Genomic DNA, 24,725 nt, shown 5'->3' on the forward strand with positions numbered 1-24,725 from the left:
ACATTTTAATATTCGTATTCGATATGTCCCTCCTTCTACACATTAAATTGCTTCATACTTTAACAATTTTAATCTTTTGTCCTTTGTAAATGATGGAGTCCGTGCATATGCAGATCAAAACACTTTGTTTTATACATTTTTATGTTTATCGTGTCTTTTTATTTGATGCAATTTTTTTTTCTATTAAAAAGATGATTTTTCTCTTTTTCTTTTTTCAAAAGAAAATAATATAAATTTTTTTCTTGAATTAAGATCTACGATTCTTCCCCCCCCCCAAAATGTATTCAATAACTATCGTACCGTTTTGTTTTGTACAATTCACATCAGGTACAAGAGGAATAACTCTATGAGAATTAAGGAGACATTTAATTAAACTGAAAGTTTTTACCGATTCATTGCCACTGAATAATATAAGTAAAAAAAAAACAAACAAAAATATTATAATCTTCTTTCTATTTTTCAAAACTATACTTTTATTTCAGAATTCGATCTTATCTTTGTATTTTGTTTAATTTACTGAGCCATGACTGCATTTCCCCGTTATTTACCGATCATGAAATGGAGCACATGGCGGGTGTGACCGGTCGGCAGGGGATGCTTACTCCGCCATGGTTTCTGATCCCACCTTTGATGTTTTGGAGGTCCGTGTTTGCCCTTGAGATTGAATTCTGTTCGTTATCCCAACATATTTCAAGAGTAAAATCACAAACACAAAAGGCTGTGGCATTAATTTTTAGCATGACATGACCTTTTTTAGATGTCTTAGGCTACATTAAGGCAAATATCTATAGAAAAAAATAATATGACAAACTATGCCTTTTATTTTTTATTTCATTATTTTTATAACAGAATACAGTGAGTACAATTTTGCTTTTATAATCATGTGATTGAATATATGAAAAGAAACATTCAAAGAGACATTCGTAGTTTCATTTACAGATATGAATTGTTCATGGGAACTATTTTGTGCTATGTATATATACATCTATTTTTAACAATGTTTCACAGATACTTATAAAATACTGATTAAAATACACGCATACATTTTTATAATATTAAAATAATAATGAATATCATGAATTCCAAAAAAATGTACATGTACAATATGAAGTGGAATAAAAGCAGAGTCATATATTGTGAAATGAAAACGGTAGTTTAATCAAAATAGTTACAATTATGTGAAAGTATCAAAACATATAAAAGTCAAAATATAGTACCATATTACATACTAAAACCCACATCATATGTGGTATAAGAATGAATATCTTAAAGGATGATAAAACATAACTATTATATTAATTTTGATATGTAAAATATGTATTATCGAATACATATATCATGCTGACATTCGTTGAAATTATACCTTGAAGTTTTTCCAAACTATATACGGATAACTGATAAAGCATCGTGCACAATAATACGGTATAATATAAGCGTACTATTCTACCATACCAAATTGTAGTGCAATATTCATTTAAACTATAATCTAACAGTTCAACACTGCTACTACACTTACATGTAATAAATTGTCATGTGATATCATACGCAATGAAAATGTTAATTTTCTAAAATGTTCAAGTGTTTTAGAAAAAAATATTTCAATATCAACAACTGTTCCCTGAATATGAATATTTTTTACGGGGGGGGGGGGTAGACCTAGGGTGTATTTTTTTGAATAATAAAAGACACACTTATATTTTGAATTAAAATAAATAACCAAATATTTCGGAAAATAACATGCACATAGCGAAATATACATATAAATATAGTAGATGTATATATTCTTTGGGCATTTAATGCAAATTGAAACCGTTATTTACTTTTTTAACAATGTATATTTCAACAAAAATGTCCAAGATTTCTCCATATTGAAACTGAATGAAAATTATAAGAGAAGAATTATCGGAATATGACAAAATTTTGAGATAAACTGCAGGAGTTCATCACTGAAGTTAATGAATATTATTTATATATCGGCGCTTCAGTATGCTTGACAAGAATTTTCTTCGATGTCTATATATATGCAAAAGGTGTGATTAGTTACAGTATCATTACAACTATTTTGGAAGACAATAATCTTTTAGAATGAAAAAAATCTTAGGCATTTAAAAATCCAATTCTATAGGCAAATAAAAAGAAATAGATGTCCTAATTAAAAAAAAATTGCAAATGAAGCTGAGCAATATTAACTTGCCAAAATATAAACAATTTGATCATAATCTCTTCAAGAACACTTGTTTCCTTTATTTTTTTTTTACATCTTAGTGATCTCATGTAATTGTGATTCGCCAGAAATATCTCCATTTGTTGAATTTCCATTTAATTTGTCAATCGCAGCATATTCAGACACACCCCTCCTAGAAACACCTGCATTCAATGATAAGTTATCGGTCCGATTACTTTCTTCTGATATAGAAGAACAGCGTGACGTGGAATTCATTTGTGGATCAGGATTGACATACAGATGTGATTCAAAGTCGTCCATGTCTGCTTCTAATTGTTTTAATCCACTAAGATCTATGCTATTTCGGTTAATAGCTTGAGGTTCTTCTGCTACGTAGCTCCTCCTTTCCGTTGGAATGGATTCTTCTAATTCAAAGTTATGATACACATGACCTTCAACCTCTGGTTTCTCCTCAGCTGTGCTCTCATTGGCTAAATTAGCAAAGGCATGTTCATCGTTTTTCAGCCGATGAGCTTTTATTTCATTTTTGTATTTTCTAACAAAGAATCCCCTCTACAATAAAAAAAAAAGGAGCATTAAGAAAAGATATTACATGTAATACCATAAAAGTACTCGTATACAGTTAGTTTTTTTCTTTAGTACTTGATAGTGTAATTATTATCAAATGCAATCCAAAAGAATTTCGTTTTAATTTGTGTTTTGCATCATGAATAAGAAATGAAAAAATATTTAAGCAATATACGAAGAGGAAACAATTAAAATTTCAAAAAATTAATTGTCAAATATCAAAAATGAAAAAAAAATATACCTTATATAGAATAAAACAAACAACTCCAAGAATGAGTAAAGAACTTCCAATGATAATTAAGACAATTCCCCAAGTAGGTAGAATCGGCTCTTTCTTACTGGGAAGGAATCGTGTCTTTACGGAGGTAGACAGGTACAGGGAATTCTTCACAAGTAAAAGTTAAATAAAAATGTTTTTAATTTTATGTTACAAAAATTATAATTGAAAACAACGAACATTGATTTATTGAAAACAAATCATTTGGTAACATTTCCTGTGGTGTTAATCTTATAATTATATTGAATCTGATAGTAAAATAAAAAAGAAGAAAAAGCTCCCCAAAACAGGTATGTATGGGGGTATTTTATTCAGATATGCAATGCTAACAATTCAGACACTCTTTTTATTATCCTGTATTTTACTGGGTAATATAATCAGAAGTAATAATATCATCAAAACAGTGATGCTAGTCTAAGAGCAATCATCATTTCTTTCATTACTTATTTTTTATTTTATCATGAACTTTACGAGGTAATATAGTCAGTGGTGTTTACATAAACAAAAAACAATGCAAGAACAAACATAAAGAGTGAATTCAAGCATCTATCAGATGAAACATACATGTATGTTAATTTAAAAAAATTATGTATGGACATTTAAAAGTAAATCCTGATGCATCTGTCAGTTTCTAAAATGAAGTGATTGTTGTTCATAGAAACACTTATATATATCTTGTATTTTTTTATTACTCAAAATGGTCATTATAAAATCTATTTGTTCTCGGTTTTTTCAAATCCATTCCATATAAAAATTACGGAAGCTGTTACTTTCCCGGTAAAAAAAATTATCTGATGGCCGTCATATATATAATAACTGGCGACCGCCAGAATATTATCTGGTTGCCGACAGTTCTATATATCTGGCGGTCGCAAAAATAAATAATTATTTGGCGGCCGCTTTTTAATTTTCTAGGTGCCGTCATATTAGTTAACTGCAAACCACCCGATCTGGCGGCCGCCAGCAAATTATTTGGCGGCCGGTCGATAAGTTTCTCCCAGCTGCCAATTATTTATTTTGGGGGGGGGGGGGGCAACCAGATGAAATATTTATTCTACCTTACACCTACCAACTTCCGTAAAAAGTTATAAACATTGATCATTATTGTAAAGATTGAAATCGTCAACACGGTAAAAACAATAGAGGTGGGACCAGTTGTCTCGAGCTCGTCGGAGAAAACATTTTTCTTCTGTTGACCTGTCACACCCATGGACACTACAGGTATGAACAAATTTATGACAAAGAAAGTGGAATAGTAGTCAAAGTAGTATTGATACAAAAGTTAAACAATTGATGAGAAATATCTCATTCAGTTTACCAGCACTTACCCCTCCGTTTCTTTGAATTTCTAAACTGACTCCTGGCTTTTTTACTTCCGGTGTGAATTTGGTTACGATCTGAACATTGTCGTTACCTGTCTGACTCTGAAAAATGATATAAAAAAAGAAGTACGAGTAACATATTTTCTTTTTAAAAAGTTTAATGAAAGTTTTTAATTCATTTTCATTTTTGTAAAGTGTATCTTTGTAGATATAATATAGAATATAAATTAATTCGTATCCATGTCGAATTTTATGAATTTATGTAACTTTTAGACATTTTTAGAAAATCATATGTATAAATAACAGCCTAAACTAAAATTCATATTCTACACAACCACAGTACATAAAACACAAACACTCTAAGGTGGGATCAGGAGAATTGAAGAAGTAAGCATCCCGTGTCCACAAATCAGTCTTAGTTACTTGTATTTATTGCTTAGGTAAAGGTTTTCAAACATATGTCAAAATGGTACTCAATTGGTAAGTGCCATTTGCTAACAAGGTCAAATAACTACCAAATAAGAGATAGAACGGAATGGTGTGTCTAAAAATCAATAAAACGGTTCATGTTACTTTTCATTTCTACTCAAAAGACATGAATATTCCGAATTCTTAATATTTTCATTTGCAAAACAACCAATAAATAACTTTAAAAAATCAAAATAAGGATACTACAAAATCAAGAAATTGAAACAAAGAACTATGCTTATTTTCAGAGTAAATTAATCCTACCAACTTTACGGACTCCACTGAAATGCAAAAGGTAAAGTTAACGAACAGTGATATTAAAAAAAAAACAAATCTGTGATCAGGTTTTAAACACAGACTTCCGGATATATCAAAGATGGCATCAGGATCCCCTATTGACTGAACACAACTGCCATGACCCTATGTCTTGATAAAGTAGATGAAATATTCTGTAGTTCAATTTAGTATAAAAATTCAGTAAAAAAAGGTCTGACATCTCGATTCAAATTTTTTGAAATGTCATTATAACGACCATAGAAAAATGCTATTTTTAAAAGAGGCTGTTGTAATACCTTTAGCATCAGCATATACATGTATATAAGTAGAATATCAACATACATTAAATTTGGTTTGATCCAATCTCGTATTTGAACTATCAAAGTATACAGAATATATTTTCAAATCATTGTTAGATATTTGAACCACACATTATCTCGTTATACGTGATGTTTTAATCAATAATATTTATATGATTATTGATCAATCCAGATCAGGCATATAAAATCCTGTGGTAGCAATTTTGAGATGACCCTCTAATATATTGCAAATGAAGAAAGAATATGAGTATGAACATTCTTTCAAAAAGAAGTATTATTCTGTAAATGTACTTATTCAAGAATATATAAAATTTAGCAGCAAGGATATTTAGGAGTAGTTAACGAAACCAAAAATTTGCAATATCATTTTTGAAATACGTCATAAAGTGAAGACATGAAAATACCGAAAATGTAATTTAGTACATATACATCGTAAGTCTGTTATATCTTAAGTGATTTCCATTCCAATAAAAACAAGATGTGTTTGTGAAACACTATGCATCCGGCGGCAACAAAACTTTTAAAACGCTATTTTCAGCATATATATATGTCACAGTCAAGGTCACAACACTATAGACCTTGGTGTCATTTGAAAGAACTTGATTAGTAAAGTATGGATACCAAATATGAACTCTCTTGTGGTTTAAAAGTTATGGCAAAGGTACGGATAACTATTTATAGCATACAGGTCACAGTCAAGGTCATTGAACTTGAAGTCATTTGAAAGAGATTACTTAGCGGAGTATGCATATTAAATACGCAATCTCTATCTCCTATGGTTCGAAAGTTATTGCAGAGGTACGACAAAAATTAGTTTTAGCATACAGGCCACAGTCAAGGTCACAAAGTCATTGACCTTGGTGTCATTTAAAAGACATTAATCAGTGGAGTAGGCATACTAAATATAAAGTCTCTATCTTTGATGGTTCAAAAGTTACAGCAAAGGTAACGAAAAAACTATTTTTGGCATACAAGTCACAGTCAAGGTCACAAGGTCGTTGACCTTGGTGTCATTTGAAAGAGCTTAATTTGTGAAGTATGCATACCAAATATAAAGTCTCTATCTTTCAAGGTTCAAAGTTATGGCGAAGGTTAAAGTTTGCAGATAAAAAGCTATTTTTAGCATATATGTCACAGTCAAAGTCACAAGGCCATTGACCTTGGTTTCATTTGAAAGAACTTAATTAGTAGAGTATGCAAACGAAATATGAATTCTCTATCTTTCATGGTTCAAAAGTTGTGGCGAAGGTTAAAGTTTGCAGACAAACAAACAGACAGACAGGACAATATACGCCCGATTCTATCAATCCTGGCGCATAAAAATAGCACACAAAGCTATTATAATAGAAAAAAATCTTACATTTATTGTATCATACAGGTTTTGTGCCACGTCATAATAAACAACTACCAGTATGAAACTATTGTACATGAAAGCCCCTACTTCACACGTCAATCTGTTACAGACTGCACCTCTCTCACAATTCTGAAAAAAGCAAAAATATGTTTCCACTTTCTCACGTCATTAATTTTTTTTCCTGTTCAAAACTTTTCTCTTGTAAAGGAGGAAAATGAGAAGATGATGATTAAAAGGTACTCCTGTTTCCTTTAATGACATAATAAACGCTCGGTAGTTCAGATCCGTCTCTCCCTCTGGTACTAAAACTTGATTTTGGCACTGAATCAGGGTATAGTTAGTCGCAGAGGAAACATTCAAAAGCTAAAAATGGAAATAAATAAATAGATGAAATGGATTAACTATACATCTACCAACACTAAGTGCATAATGTTTACTAAAATTAAATTTAATTTTTAAATTTTATTCGGTATTTGTATAAATGCAATTTTAACATATTATAAAAATAATAAATTTAGTATAAATCATTGTTCAAGAGTACTAGTAACCAAATTCGAAGATTTTCTTGGACATCAGCTCTCCGAAATTTGTATTTTTTACAAATGATTATATCGTCAACGTTTTAATAAACTTAATAGTCCTAAATTACAGGTAACATAGCTCTAAAATGAACATTACTCAATGAAATTTGAAAAACATTCTGCATCAGTGCATTTGATTTTGATTCAATTTCATTTCTAAAATAATGCTAGAGAATAGTAAGCCTTGTTTCATCATTATGAGAGAAACATCTCTTAAATATATTTACAATGCTGTATACTTTTTTTTTCATCATCCGAGATTTATCCCAACATTTAAGGTAGGATTCTTCTCATATTTCTTGTATTTAAAAATTAATGAAATTTTCACAGAATCAAGAGGACAATATCACAAAAATATTGTAAATTTCGCTTTATATTAGAGGCAAGGTCAGGTCAAGGTCATTATCTTTTTCCTTGACATTATGAATAAAAAAGGACAGTTGTCAATCATGTGATGCCTACTTCTATTTCAAAAGTTTAAAGATTGTTTCTTTTGCATAAAAAGACAAAGATATATTGGGTCTATAGCACGATATTTCCAAATTTATATAAATAATTTAACTAAACTGGATATTGGCTAATCCGAATTTTCTCTGTTTTTCTTAATTACAGGATATATTGTTATTTTCATATGCTTCCTATATTTAACTTTTTTTATTTTCACATATAATAAAGTTGTCTTATAAATGTACAAAATGATACAAAAACAAAAAAATTACTAAGAGAGAAAAATCTTTTTATGGATTTTTGACTCAAATTTTTTTTTAAAAGCTTACATAGTTCTAGTTTGCTTGAAAAATCATATTTATTTGATATATTTTGAAAGTTAAGTCCCTTATTATTAATTTAACTTATATTTGAAAATGTCTTAAACTCTTTGATTGTGTAAAAAATATAACTAAATTTATTTTTCTATCTGAATTTTGAGAGGCAGAGAAGAAGATATTTTCATACGCCACCATTCCGCCAAAAATATAGTCCCTGCTAGTTTTCAAACGCAGTTTACCATTTCTATTTAAAATTTATCGGAAAGAAAAACATGGTCTTTGGAATCCCTTATACCTAAATATATAAGAAATATAAGCAAATATACTTTGAATGTTTCATCTAGTCAGAAACCAGAGAAGAATCCTACCTTAATTTAAAAATTTTACACTTCAGTGCTAAGATATAACTACTCACAATTCTCCTTGCTTTAACAAGGCTTGAGTGTGCATATTCCAGGTTAAATGTCATCGTGTCCAGAAGATTGCTGGGTCCAGTGTTAACTATCTGAATACTGTGGTTCACCTCTATGGTGGGATTTGGTGGGTTGACTTTTGTTATGTATGTATCTGGGTTTGCAGCCCTAATAATTTTGGTATATTCAATATATGTTTATAATGCATATGTAAAATTTTTAGAATATCTAAATTCTACATCTAGCAGCTGAAACTATAATTATTTTAATATTGAAAATTTATTCTAGCATGCTTTCAATTTTTCGAGCAAATTCTGCATGTTATTTCATGATCTAATATATTTGTGAATATATTAAATGATTTTATACTTACACATTGTAAATAGCCATCACTTTAGTCAAAATTCTGACCGTTTTGTTAAATGTGTTGTCCTGCAAATTCTTATCAGTACTATCTGATTGAACTTCTACCTTCAGATCAAAAGTATCGACGACTGGCAGTAATTCACTACTGTTAAATAGAACTCTGAATGCTAACTGTTCACCTGGGTCGAAACGCTGTTTATTAAATGAACACTTTATTGAGCCAACAGTCGATGAACAAATAAGAGAGTCTTCATCACTTTGGTCTTCTATGCTATATAACGTCATATTTGGATGGAAAGTAAAGAGGATTTCTGTATTATAAGACGGCTCGCCTTGGTTGCTGATGGATACATCTATGGAATATTCTGATTGTGGTCCGGTGACCAATGTGTCTGGTGAGGTGACCATTAGTTTGACATCAGATTCACATATCTCATCAACACATCCTTCTCTTGCAAGCTGATACTAAAATCATTTATTACATCGTATAAGCAGAAGTTTTAGCAAAGATTTAATTTTGGCATTATATACTGCCAACTAAAATTATGCTAAAATTATGCGTTTTATTATAAGCTTTATTGAGAATCTAAAATTGCTATGTGCTTAAAATAAAAACATTTTAATTAAATGCAAAAATTTCCACTTTTTATTTTATTTTAAAGTTCTTATACATTGACTTTGTATTATTGACTATATATTGACCTTATGAAAATACCATTTAATATAATACCTATATTCTTCAAATAAGTTACTTTAACGTACTTTTTTAACAAAGCAAGGGGAATTAATATTATTGTTTTGCTTCCAACTTGCAGTATTCTAATGGAAGTATAAGCTGAATTACTTTGTGTTATCCTCATAATTATTTCATTGATAGAAAAGTATTAACTTCGCCTTTATATTCATGCATATTCAACGTCTATATCACATTTTGTGATTTTTTTCCCTCGATATTTCGTATCAATAATGTACGAGAAAGTATCAAATTTGTAAGTTGTTAATATTTCTCGGTCGTAAAAATATTTTTAAAAATTCGCCATAGATTAAAAACATCTACGTTATAAAATAATTAAAAACACTAATTAAATACATTGCTCATTTTTTTTCAAAATGGATATTGTTTCAAAATAAAATAGTTGAAGAAACAAATAAATCACTCACGGAATATTTCCGTGACTTTGCAAATGGTTCATCGTTATTAGGATCAAATTTGTTGACTACGGGACAGCTAACAGTACACTGTGTATTACCAGTAGTTGATACATTGAACTCTACTTCAAAGTCCACCGGAACAAACAGACCCCTCATATTTTCCTGTACAAAATAATAATAAATATGACATGACGTTCGTCTCATATAAGGTCCGAGAAATCAGATTTGTTTGGCATATAATGTATCATAAATGTATGAGCCACAACAACTTCTCTTTGAAAATGGATTTGTAATTAAATACTATCTTCCTTTCTAAACAATTCCTGGTGACTTTTCTTTTAAAACAATTAGTAAAATAGAAATATTACCAATAATGAAAAAAATCATACCCAGTCATCTCTAACCATGATTTGCAGAGGGTCAACTGGGCAGGCCAGATCAGGAGGGGCTTTAAATACTGTAAAGGTCCCATTCACTTTGCTAACACAACTCTCATCTGACTGTTTAAAGCAAACACGACCCAGTTTGGAGATACTGCTCGCAAGGAAGGTTTGATCAGCTGTTATTTCATATGTTACCACTAAGTAAAAATGAAACACAGTGATGTATATAAGTGTCACTTTCAAGATTTTATGAGTTTTAGAATACTCTATTTTTGGTTTATAAATCAAAATAAATATTTGCTTAAATGTTCTTATCTTCATTTTAAATAAAGTTGTCTAAATGGTCCTGTCTGGTTTTTGTGGCAAAGAAAATGCTACAAATCCTTAATTCTTCTTTGAAATTATGGTACAAGTAACTTACATACATCCGAGGGTAAATTTGCACCATCATAATCGAAACAGACGTTCAATGTAAACCCCGTGGTATTTAGTGCTATGACTGAAGTTTTAGTGAGGTTGGTTTTGGTGCCCACTTTCATAGTTATTGGAGGATTAGTAAAAAGGATGAGGGCCATATCTGAACCATATGCACCAATGGAAAGGTCTGAAAAAAGTAAAAAAAAAAATTCTAGAAATTTTGCCAGAAATGTTTTGATGTTTATATTTTAAAAATAACATTTGTAAATGTACAACACACAAAGAATACATAAGTTTAAGTATTTATCAACAAATTTATCTTCAACAATAACAGCAATACCTCATTCATACCAAATCAAAAGATATATCCTACTGAATAAACATGTTGTTATGATAAAAAAAACAATTATACAAACCTGCATACTGGTCACTATTAAAATCTGCTGGGTGCTGAGTAAATGAGCTACCAAATGTAGACAGTGTTGTACCAGAGGGGGCCACGCTTGCTGCAGTAATTGTCTGTGTCAAGTAAAATCCTCTCTTGTACCCCATATATACAAACACTGCACCTTGTCCATCATTTTCAAATGGTGCTCCAATAACGACGTCTTAAGACAGAATTTTCAAATGTACAGCATATGTAATACTAGATAATAGATTATCTATTTTCCATTTTTTTGGCCAACATAATTGCTCCATTGTATACTAGAAACAAGCAACATATAGTTTAATTGTGTAATATAACATTTGATATCTAGGAATGTCAATGGGAATGTCTCGTTTAATCTAATTCCATGGGTCTTACAATAGTACACATTTAATGACTGTGTTTATCTCATGACAAAAGGATTACACCCATCCCAAGCAAGACTGATTAAGAAAATTAGCCTCATGTATTTTCAAAAGAAAATTCAAAGTTAATTCTTTACAATCACCTAAGTCAGCCTGCTATATAAACACCTATAAGTTCAGCTTAATTTAACTAATTACTTGTATGAAGGTTGGTCGAAAATTTCGTGGACTTCTGTCATTTCCGTCATATGTTATCCAAATTTGGAAATATTTAAACAATAAATCCAAATAATTTGCATTATTTTTTTTAATATCACGATTTATTTAAAAATTATCCAGATTTTTAAACTGCAAAAAGGATAGCGGAGCAGGTAAAAATTTAGTAAGTTACAAACAATACACTAAATAAAGTTTGTAGTCATATTCTCTGTTAAATTGAGCAAAAACAACAAACTACCTAGAAATTCAAAATAGGAATTGTCACATCGATTCGTACATGTATTCCAAATTATGGCTTAAAATTTTGGATAATTGAAAAGAAATCAACTTGAGAAGATAGGTACATGTAGTCCTAATTGAAAAAGACAAAAACGATGACGTTTTAGAACGTCAAGGGCCAGCAGATAACGATGTAATTTTGTGCTATACTCGAAAAATCCTGAATAAACTCTTAAAATGTTGGAGGAATAAAACAAAATATGTCATCAGCAAGTTGTGCATGCGAGACCGAGTAGTACAGGCAGTATTTGAGTGACAGAGACTCTAAATCGGATGAGGACAATCTTTGAAGAAACGGTTTAACTGTAAAAAAAAAAACTGAACAAAAACTTTAATAGCTTAACGTCAAGGAAAGACATGGGCGCTTCAGACGTTGCTTATCCTGTGAAAGCAGACTTAATTAATGAAAAAAATTAAAACTTTAACAAAGAAAATTATATAACGAGAGCAATTCTTAAAAAAAATAAATGTCAAGTATTAAAAAAAGGATTTAATGAGTAGGTATTGGATTAAACTGTGTGAAATGTATAGGGATAGAATTTTTTAAAGAAATTCTTTACGCTATGTTTTGACGTTGCTCCGCGGTACAAAACATATTGATTTTAAAATGAAGTAAATCAATTTCTCTTCAATCGAATTGAATGAAACTTCACATATCAACAAAACAAATATTTTTACATATTATATCATGCTTATTTTAAATTTCTAGTGAGTAATATAACGACGATTGACATCGTCCACGAACTTTTTGAACAACTCTCATACACAGGTCTGGAACATTTTAAACTCTTTTTTGTAATATCATAATATTTACATTTAACAGTGTTTTTTTTCTTTATATGACTATGAAAATTAAATCGACATTCAAGATTCAAACACATGAAATTGACCATTAGTGACAAGACTTTCTTGCGAATGGAAAGCAAAGCGCACGAGAAATTTGAAAGCGCTCGACTGTAAGTTCATATCGCAGAGGTATGTTATTTTTATATGAGAAATAAAATCGATTAGTAAGAGTTTCACTGGGATATGACATGCACAAATTTGGCATGTGATCAAATCTATTATAAAGAACCTCGAGTGTTATACAATGTGATCAAGTGACAGACTTCATTCCATGTCCATACGAAACTCTAGAAATTTATTTTGTTTCAAACATCTTAAGTGACTGCAAAGAAATAGCGTCAAAATGTATATAAATAAAGATTATTTTAACATAATTATAACTCTTTTTTTCGTAATATTAAAAATGACACAAATAACATCGTTGGTGTTCATATCTATTAAAGTAATGATTGTTACCATTAAATCCATCGTTATTGATATCGTTGAGATTGGCCATGGCAAAACCAAATCTGCACCATCTACATTTAGACCCCTCTAGAATTTGTGTCATCTGTAAAGTTTCCTGAAAATATACATGATATAGCAGAAGAGGTAAAATGCCATCGTTTTTTTGTACTGTGCAACTTATAAGTGGTTTATACGAACAAAAATCATGAATATTATACAATGTATATGTATTTTCCTCCTTCAGAGATACGAGGGTCGTTAGAAAAGTTCGCGGACAAGTTCTGTTGCCAGTGAAACTCTGCAGATAAAAACTGTACGTATTTTTCAAAAAATATGCAAAAATGGATATTTTCCGATTATCTCTAAATAATATACAAGTATACGATGTAGACTTTACAAAATTGCAGGATTATATAAACAGATATTAGATTTATTTAAAAGGATTTAAGAAAAAAAGCTTTTGTTACTTCAGGTAATATATTCATAACCATGCTTCCCATACACTTACATTTGTCTGCCTGTACACATACACCCGTCCCATTTCCTCGATGCTATGATAGTATGTAGAATACGTCTGCATTTCACTGTACATAGGTGCCCCAACGAGAAGATAGTCTGATCCACCACCATTACCGGGAATAACACACAAGACGGATCCAAAATAACTGCCTGGCTGAAATAAGGATATAGTTTGCTTTATAGTTAGAAAATTTCACCTTTAAGATTAAAAGGGGTACATAGTATGAAAGCTTAGACTCTACAATATTTAGAAATAAAAAAATTATATTCTTTGTCTATGTTTTTTTTTTGTGTGGGGGGATGATTGGCTTTTGTTTAATTACGTTTTTAAATATTAGATTTAAACTTCACTTATCGCATGAAAAGCTTCTATTTAAAGAAGTTTACCTCTGATCCTATCAACTTCTCCTTGATGTTGTTATTTGAATCCATAATAATAACCTGAAGGTAAAAACAAAAAAAAGTTTTTAGAACATTTTATCGTAGATTGTTAATTAAAATCCAAAGAAATATTGGTGTCGGTTTATATATTACAGAGCAAAAACACACTAATCGCAGTCTCTTAACACACACAATTTTTCACAAAATGTACATTTATTTTATTTCAGTTTACTTTTGAGAATGATTACTGGTATTTATTTCATATTTTTAAAGATATCGATCTTTTGGATGAGATTTTGATAAAACTTCCTTTAAGCACTATTTGTATAATTCAGTCCCTTATCATTTTTATTACTACTTGTAATTTATCGAGGAAACATTCAACCAACAGCTAAAAAATTTAAATAAGGAAACAGAAATCAATCTCAAATAACAATAAGAAATACAGAGTATGAAATACACCCCTTTGAAAATTCAATAGGCGGGATGAGCTACAATGTACGCAAAAGGAGGAAACATCCCTTGCGACTACTCACTTCTACTTCTAACACTGTATTAAGTAGCAGACGGAACAATCCTTAAGTCACTGTATTAAGCAATAGTCATATACCCCCCGCCTCCCATATGAATATAATGGCAGTGTCCATGTTTTGCTCTGGAAAATCAAAAATATACGTCAGATCAAAAAGTCAAAGGTGCACAATGGCAAAAAAAAATGAAAGCATTAAATTTCCTTCAGTTTGTATAAAATGTACCCCAAAGCGTAACAGACCAAAATAAGACTATATACCCTCCCACTTTTCAAGCGGGGGGTATAAAAATGCTCATCAGTTTGTATAAAATATGCAAGCCAAAATAAGACCTCAAAAATGTATAGTTGTATGGTTGCTAAAAATGATAATTATAACGAAAGCATTTTTGAAATGCTGACTCTAAACAAGATTGATTATTGTTATACCCCCCGCTTGAAAAGTGGGAAGGTATATAAATTCATTGTACGTCCGTATATAAACCTATGAGTGAAATTTAAAGAAACTTTCACAGAAAATTTATTACATATTGCCATTGTGCACCTCCTATTTTACTTTTTTATTCGACACGTATTTTAGGTTTCCCATAGCAAAACATGGACATTGCCATTATAACCTATGACGTCACATATAAAGCTTCTGGATAACATTTGATAGGACAGTTAACACATTACCGTAAAACAATATTTAGCAACACATGGACACTATGGGAGGTGGGAGGTATCATTTAGTGAGCTCATTGCTCACAGTACCTCTAGTTTTTTTTAACACCGAGTCGGCAATATTTCAGCCATATTTAGGCGGACTCTAATCAAGATTGTATAAATACCTGTTATATAAACCTATAATTTCTACTTATGACCGATTTCTAAAACGAGGTAAATTATTTACAAACAAGTTAAAATAAAATCATTTCGTAACTTCTATGGTAGATAAAATGACCTTGTCAGCAAATACAATTTATTATTTTGTCAAATGCTGACTGACGTTTTTCATACTAAATGTTAGTCCATTATATACACATTAAATCGACGACAGTTTTTTTCGCGTTCATGACAAAGAGCACACGGCGGGTGTGATCGGTGGGCAGGGGATGCTCACCCCTCCATAACACCTGATCCCACCTCTGACGTTTTGTAGGTCTATGTTTCTTCTGCTTCTATTTTGTATTCTTTTATGGACTTTTAATCTTGAATAATGTTCGTTATCTCCATGTTTCATTCACTAACCTGTTTCGGTTTTATAAATTAAAAACAAGAACATAAAAATATCTTAGGAAATTTTTTTAAAAAACTGGAGAGTTCTTTATCCGTTGGATTTAATTTTTTTACATTCTGCAGTTGAACTTGAATATATTATTTTATCAGTATTTTATACAGCATTTAATTTTCTGTAATTTTTACCTTGCCTGAGCCGCCATCCCTGGGACCGCCAATAGCAATATAAGGTTTTTGGTCACTATAAAACTTTCCAACACTTACAGCGTAACCTGAAAAGACATGAAAAAGCTGACAACACGGGGATTAAAAGTGATTTAATTTATATTGAATTCGATATATTTCCATTTCTATTTGTTATCTCGGTAAGGAGCCAAAAAGACATACTGTAAATGTATTATACTCAGCGTGTACGATATTTGGCGGAAATTGATTTCTGAACAAGTTAGCGTTTCATGTTATTTAAATCTGTTAAATAACATTTTTTTATAAATCTGAATTTAAAATCATTCTACAATGAATTTGAATTATCAAGTATCACTGTTTGTTGGTTATGCCAGTAACACCAACGATAGTTGTAAACGTGAAATAATTTATGCATAATGCAATTTACGTTTACAGTAATATACATGTTGACCTCTGATGGCCTTTCTTTGTGTCTGCTTGGGTTATATGGGTAGAATTTTGAGAATTAAAACTAAAGGGAGCTCACTAAATGTTATTTAAATCACATGATTATAACAAATCCATTTTTTTTAAAATCTGAATTTAGAATTATTTTACATTGAAACGGGGATGTATAAAGAATCTACCATATAACTGTCCCTCTTTAGTCTCTGTGGTGTTTTCACTCTTCAGTGTGTAGGAAGATCCTGACACATGAACTGCTCCTCCTGAAAAGAAAATTTAACATGCTTTAGTAATATCTTCAAGATAAATTAAATTGCATAATGATGATTTCTTTTAATGTACCTTTGTCGAAGTACGTATGAAGATTGCATATACAGGAATGGAAATACATGTATGAGAATTCATTATCTTCGTTTTTGTAGTCATAATTTTCAGTATTCATGAATAAGTGCACAAAACAAGGATAAAAGAAATGTTATATGATATATTTCCTCAACAATGTTAATTTAATTACATATACATGAGAATCAAATAAAAATCCTAATTTTTTTTTCTTAAGTACGGGTCTCTGTAAAAATCAGGCAATATGTAAATCATGGGGGTTCTCAGAATTTGATGATTTTTACACACATAGGTTTCTCTTGCACTATGAACCAGGTATGTAAACTGAAAATTATTTTGGGTCCTGGTTACTATGGAAACATGGCGAAAGAAATTTTCCATAGCAACCAGTCAATTTTCCATGCGGATGGACAAATATATCACTAAACTTAGAGGCTTGAAATTGAATGTGAATATTACCAGAGGGGTTCTTAAATAATGTTATCATAAAGATGAACATTTCAAGTGATAAAACATGTTATACATAAATTTTTAATTTTAAGATATTTCTCTCACGGGCAATGGAAAATATGCATGTTTTACATATTTTGCTGATTCAGCATTTTTGTTTTTCGTAAGGAAAATTGACTGGTTGCTAAGGAAAATTTCTTTGGTCATGTTTCCATGACTAGGACACAAATTAATTTTCATTTTACATATTACGTAGTTCATAGTGCAACAAAACTATATGATGAAAAATCTATATGATATATTTCCTATACAATGTTAATATGATTACATACACATGAGAAGATTTTTGTTTACGTTTATACATTCATGCCCTACTGGAATAACAGGGTAATCTTCATATAGTTATCGATCTGTCCATTTTGTCTGTTTGTCTGTTGCTTGCCCGTCGTTTATTTAATTTTGGGGATAAAATATGATACTTGGAAGCTAGAGTTTAATATACCTGAGGTAACCTTGTGTTTTCGATCAAAACTTATTCTGGTGGATTTTGCTTTACTTTGTGAGATGTTGATTTTTTTTACCCCATTTGCTGTTTATCCTTAACCTAAAGGATACCAAAGGAATTGTAAGCACTGATCTCACTTAATGATATACCAACCTTCCATATGATTATAATGAAAATGTCCAAGTTTTGCTTTCGGGGACCCAAAATCTGTTTCATATCAATAATAAAATAAGAGGTGCACAATGACATTATGTAATAAAGAATCTGTGAAAGTATTAATAAATCTTATTGAGCGGGTTGCAGATAAGAGATGGGTACCTTTCAATATTATGGAAAGAATGGAAGTGTCTATATACCAAAAATATGTCAAAAAGTGTAATATGAGGTGCACAATAACACTATATGACAAAAATTCTGTCACAGTCTGGTTTATATACATTCAGTGGTACAAGAGGAGTTGCGGATAAGGAATGGGTACCCCACAGCGTATCAGACGGACGGACAGACATCCCGATCACTATATACCCTCCCACATTTCAAGCGGGGTGTATGATAATAAAACATCTTCGTTTTTCAACACTACAGAAGAAATAAAGAAATTTGTGTAAACTTTGTTTTTGATGTTCTGGAATATGTAACAAATTAACTTTCAAATAGTAATACATGTATATAGCAATATAACAGGAAGCTTAACATACATACTCAATACACGTATAATAATTTAAATGCAAATAACAGATACAAGATTGTACGATTGTTTACTTGGATCAGCAATAAATGGATTTATAATATAATAATATTATAAATAATGGAAATGCCTCATGCCAATAGACATTACCTCAACGACATATCTCAGGGAAATTGAACTGTAATAAATCATACATACATGTATGTATATATATATATTGTGTGTACAATTTACTTTGTTTATGCATATTTTGAATTAGTTCCTTGATAAATAAATCTGACCGATGCAGCCAAGGTTTGTGTGCTTATTGGTTCATTTTAAAATACTTCATAAGTAAATACAGACGTGATATTTATGTGATAATTTTTTTTATTTTAAAATCATTTAAAATTTGTTTGTGAATATAATGTGAAAAAGTTTATATTGATATTTATTTTTTTTAACTTTCATGTGAAGTTTTCTGTGCACTATATACATATGCTACATGTATATCCTCTTTATGTAAAATTGAAATGAAAGGAGTGTCTCAATCAAATGAAGTTTTCTCATAAATTTCAAGTCTTACTTTTTATGTGACCCACATTTGCCTATGTTCATGTAAAATTGAACAGGAAAGGATATATAAAAGCAAACCTCTATATATGTGATATATATAAAGAAAACCTCGATATATATAAAGGAAATGCGATATATATAAGGAAAACCTCTATATATATATAAAGGAAATGCGATATATATATAAACAAAACTTCGATATACATAAAGGAAATGCGATATATATAAACAATACTTCGATATATATAAAGAGAAAAATTTCCATCGCCTGACCTTTAACATGTTTAATGACCTTCATTACAACGGAGACTTCGCCAACATAATGATAAGCAGCTCCCGGTGCAATGTTTTGATTGCAATCAGTTGATGTGGCTGTTTCAATATGGTATTCAGCAAAAAGAATTTTGAAATTGATAAAAAAAGCTAAAAAATACATTTCAGACGTGTTGGGCAGAATGATAGATGCAAAATGTATATACATAGCACAAATCAAATCGATTTTATTTAAACCGAAGTTTAATTATGTAACATTGAATTTATTCTACTTGATTTTTTTTCACACCAAAAGATCCTAAAATTTTGTAATAGTACATGTATATGTCGCTTTCTTTCCTCATATAAAAATGAAGTGGGTACCTCCATCTCTTATATAATCAATGGGCATACTAGTAAATTATTTTATAATGAATTTAAATAAATTTGAATTAGGGCATTAAAAATCTGTTAAGACTCTACGTTTAACATTATTTTTTATAAATTCTCGGTTGTGAAACCAAAGGTCGTAAGTTTGGTAAAAAAAAAAAGCTGGGTTGTAAAAATTAACGAAGTTGATCAAAATACATGTAAATCGAACATGTCCAATAAAAACACAGAAAATAAAATATGTTACATTAAAGGTAAAACAAATATAACTATTTTTGTTTAAATTTTTACTTTAAATGTAACACATATACTGAGTATACATTTCATGAATGTATTCAATTAATCAATTCAGTTGCTCTTCCATTTGAAAACAATTACTGTTCATTGATATATGCATGTACAAAAATAAACACTATTAAATAGCAACATTGCACTGGGAAAGTTGTAAAGATTTCTATAAGATTTCCCCGCCAGGAGTTAATCTGTATATAATCTTGATGGACAGCCGAGCGCTACAAACACACAATGAAACTTTTCTCTTTATATATATCACATTCTTTATATATAGAGGTTTTGTTTATATATTTCGCATTTCCTTTATATATATCCAGGTTGTGTTTATATATATTACATTTCCTTTATATATATCCAGGTTTCGTTTATATATATAGCATTTCCTTTATATATATCCAAGTTTTGTTTATATATATCGCATTTTCTTTATATATATCCAGGTTTTGTTTATATATATTAATTTATATATCGAGGTTTGCTTTTATATATTAACATGGCAACAATGGGCTTCCGTAGAAAAGGATTGAAATTGAAAATAAAATTCTACCAAAATAATGCATTAAAACCTATTTTAACCTTAAACATTGAATTGATAGTAAAAAGTCTTTTCATTCGCTTTGTTATCCTTATGATAAAAAGAGGCGAGGACAAAGATAAATACATATATTTTGACAGTGTTTATTACAAACCTGAAAATTCATTCAAACCCGGTGAACCAATCCAAATCTGCAATAAAATTGAAGTAACAAATATAATACTTGTATTCATATGTTTGTTTAACTGTTATAGATGTAATTTAAAGAAGGATTCCATCAATAAAACATACAATGACGGACATATAAATTATACAATAATAGTCAAAAAAAAAAATTCATACAGATATTAAAAAAAAATTTTCAGTTTGATGAAATCAACTCGTCAGCTATTGATAATATATTAAAAAGGTTTGTATACATGCAACATTAATTGCCTTACTAACCACCATGAAAGTTTTCATGAAAGTTTTCACAGAGTAGCTGTTATAGATGCTTACGTAAGGATTCTTTAAAATTTGGCTCAATAAAAAAAAATTTAAAATTGCTCTAAAATAAGACATGTTCTTACAATTAACATCTTTCTTGGGTTGGGGTGTTTCTGGTACTTAAAAATGTCTTACATCACCATCCTTCCTCATGTATTTAATGGAAAGTCCAGAGGCAGATACTCCATATTTGATGGTCTGGTTGAACATAGTCCCTTCAGCTTCTGTAAATTGATCCGAAGGCTTAGAGTTATACAGTCCAATCAATATGCTGGGATTAAGAAGACCAGAGGGGTCCCCTTGTAAGTATCCAAGTGGCACTTCATAACACAATCCATTCATTGCAGTAACATTGCCATCTGGACCACTTCGCCTCCACCGTGGACCACAAAACTAGAAATTTATTATTATTAAAAAAAAAAAACGGTCTCTAGGAGATCATTTTAAGACAACTGTTTTTATATGTAACAAGATTGATTTTCTATTCTTTACTAAGAGTTAAGAGTTTACACTCATATATACAGAGACGTCCCCATATTCATTTACCATTTAAGGACTTGACATTTAGATATCTACTCGGTACGCAGGTTCAATGCCTATCGTGTGCCGATACCTCAAGTTTTAAAGTGAAATATGAAGAACTTCTGAAGTCTTGTTACTTACTAGCTCTACAATTCAAATTTTTATCCCAAGGTGCTTGTTTTTATGCTCTCATTAATTCAGAATTATCTCGGGATTTTTTGTGACAATTTTATGTTTAAGTATTTCGAGAAATTTGAAAAGAAAAAAAATTGCCACAATAGAATCCAAAAAGATTGCCCATATGTTTCATTGTTGAAAACATTTTGCACAACCAACATTTTTTCATGCTTGCATTGAACGTTGATTAGATTTACCGTGACTTGAACTCCTGCATCTACTGAAGCCCCCAGCCACATCTCTGAGCGCTCTTCTGTAAATCCATCTTCTAATGATACACCTGTTAATAAAGAAAAAAAATTATATTTTAAGATGATATTGTGTGTAGAGGTGTATATATTAATTTGTTAGGGTGAGTATCGTGTGTAAGGGTGTGTGTGCATCCAAGATTGCCACTGTTGTCATCGTAATGTTTCAAATATGTTTTAAATTTTGATTTGTTTGATTGATTGTATTTTGTTTTGCACCTCTTTGAGAATTTTAAATTTAATCACCATGTACCGTAAACGGGGGCTTTAGTCCTTTATTCTGCATTAAAACTATTGATCAGTGAGATATTTTTATCGTGTTAGAGGTGCCGTGACATCAGACTTCTGTTTTAAAGTTTCTTTACAAAGTATGATCGCTTAGGGAAGGATTAGTTGCTACCCATTTTTATCGAACTAGGTCAGACGCAGCCTGGGATAAACCTCCTAGATGCCTTTAAATCTAATGATAAACTTTATACATCAGTATTACAGCAATTTATTATAACTTTTGTGTACAGTGACTTAATGTACTTGGAAAGAAAAAGTATTTGAAATACAATTCCCTAGGAGAAGAAACGTGTATATGTTAAGTATCGAAGCTTTCAAATTTGAATCAATATTAGGTAATGTTGCAATATATTTTGCAATGTATACTACACACAGTTGATAAGTAAACAACAAGTATAAACACATTCAAACAAAGGTAAAGGAAATAGATATTTTCATTTTCATATATGATTTTATTTAAATGTACTTTTAAAATAACCTGTTTTAACACGTCGCATTTGCTGTGTAAATATCGATAAACCATATAATTAAAGGAATTTAACTTCTGTGTTTGCTTTAAATGGTCTCTTGTCCAGAATACGGACGTTTTTAAACTTTTCTTCACTGAAAATATTTTGTTAAATCGCAAAACTGTATAAGTAATGATAATTACCTGGAAGTTGTCCACTAGAAAGTTGTCTGCAGTCTGCCAAACTCACAAAGTTTGGTGTACAGTAGTACAAAGTTCCGGTCGTCAAATTTTTGGCTATATCTATTGACTTTGGTGCTCCTACCAAAAGCCTATTTTTGAATTAAAAAAGTGCAACTCACTATAAAATTCCCTTATTATATCTACAATGTATATTTATTTAAGTTTTTTTTAATCGTAAGATTTGTGAATTACATCCCTTTTTGTATGCATATGTATCATAAAATGCTAACGTTTTAATGAAATATTTTCATTTGCAATCTGGTGAATTGTAATCGCAAGGGATGTTGTCGTATTTTAACTATCAGTTTTTAAACAAAGAACAAAGCAGTTTGCTCTACTATGGGGAGGTCTGCTATGAGATATTCATGCTCATACATGCTAGTTAATGAGAAAATTACCAGTTTTTTATTAATTCATATAGATTTCTAAAAAAAGAGAAAAAAACACACATTCAAAAAGCAATTAAGCTGTATGACAGATCAAATATTTCCAGTGCACAGTCTCATTGATAATTGAAAATACATATAACATGAAGAATATGTTCTAAAAACAAAACATAACAGATTGGTGGATATAATTGTTGGAGCAGTTTATACTATACTGTAACAAAATTTTAATGTACATGTAATCTTCATGCCCAGTAATATTCTTTTGAACTTCGTATAAATCTTCGATAATATTTCCTCCAGCGTAGTTATCATATAATTACTTACCATACATTATTGTCTTTGGTGGCGAAATCTAGGGAATATCCAAACATTGAACCCGGTTCACCGGACAAAATTTTGGCCCCCTTGATACCGACATTAAATCCAGAAGTCGAAGGTAGGATAAGAAAAAGAAGGATTGCCACTTCATTCACCATTATCCTTAAAAATATCTGCAGTAATTTTTTTATTGACTAACAAAACCTGTTTATTAAATACATAGTCAAACCGAAAGTAGATCATTAAGGTATTGATTTAAAAAAAAAGACCTTACCTGTCCCGTAAAACTTGACTACTTCGATGAATATTGTTTCTACGATATTTTGTAGATTCACGAGGAGTATAGTAACAAACTACGCTTTAAAAATATAGCGTACTTTTTTATTTCTATTTAAAGCCACGATATCATACATATTACAGATTTATCTGTTTGGGTTTTATTTAAACACATTCCATGCCCACAAAACACCTAGAACTTTTGTTAGTTTTACCTGGATGGTTTTGTAACCATGCATTTGGAACTAAATCGATTGCTCTAGGCTACTGTTTACTTCCTCTTTACATTAAATATGAATTTCAATGAAAGGATGTAATATATAATTTCAATAATCTACGATAACCTATTTAACATGTTTAAGAAAGATCTCGATACATTATTGCTATACAGCAGTTCGAACAAAGAAGTCTATGATATCTAAAAAAAAAAAAAAAAAAAAAAAAAAAAAAAAAAAAAAAAAAGATTTAATATACCTTACTTGTGATAGATAGGATATATTTATATGTAATGCAATTGATAATTATAAAATACCGATAGCAAATTGAAAAAAAAAGACTTAGATAGCGAACGTAATTTTACTGTCTCTGTTTAAATGCACTGATTGTTTTTG

The 24,725-nt window shown here is 30.3% G+C and overlaps 1 protein-coding gene across 2 annotated transcripts; it reads right to left on the minus strand.

Moving 5' to 3' along the window:
* Positions 1–801: 801 nt before the first annotated feature.
* LOC134275230 (integrin alpha-4-like) lies at positions 802–24,467 on the minus strand. 2 transcript variants are annotated; one of them, XM_062757505.1, is made up of 22 exons: positions 24,330–24,467; positions 23,845–24,000; positions 23,093–23,220; positions 22,102–22,184; positions 21,341–21,598; positions 20,874–20,910; positions 16,891–16,971; positions 16,265–16,350; positions 14,338–14,391; positions 13,940–14,104; positions 13,441–13,546; positions 11,265–11,456; positions 10,853–11,035; positions 10,438–10,628; positions 10,058–10,210; positions 8,904–9,361; positions 8,533–8,698; positions 7,010–7,132; positions 6,776–6,898; positions 4,358–4,453; positions 2,994–3,137; positions 802–2,737 (listed from the first exon to the last, which is right to left on the minus strand). In XM_062757505.1, the coding sequence occupies exons 1-22, from the start codon at positions 24,347–24,349 to the stop codon at positions 2,255–2,257; spliced, it is 3,486 nt and encodes a 1,161-aa protein (XP_062613489.1). In that variant the 5' UTR covers positions 24,350–24,467; the 3' UTR covers positions 802–2,254. The 2 variants fall into 2 exon arrangements, with proteins under 2 accessions (XP_062613489.1, XP_062613495.1); XM_062757511.1 differs by lacking the exon at positions 24,330–24,467 and having other exon boundaries at positions 23,093–23,209; positions 23,845–23,957.
* Positions 24,468–24,725: the final 258 nt, after the last annotated feature.

Source organism: Saccostrea cucullata, unplaced genomic scaffold, assembly GCF_032062105.1.
Source record: "Saccostrea cucullata isolate Sc308-1 unplaced genomic scaffold, CSIRO_AGI_Scuc_v1 ctg72, whole genome shotgun sequence".
Lineage (NCBI taxonomy): Eukaryota > Metazoa > Mollusca > Bivalvia > Ostreida > Ostreidae > Saccostrea > Saccostrea cuccullata.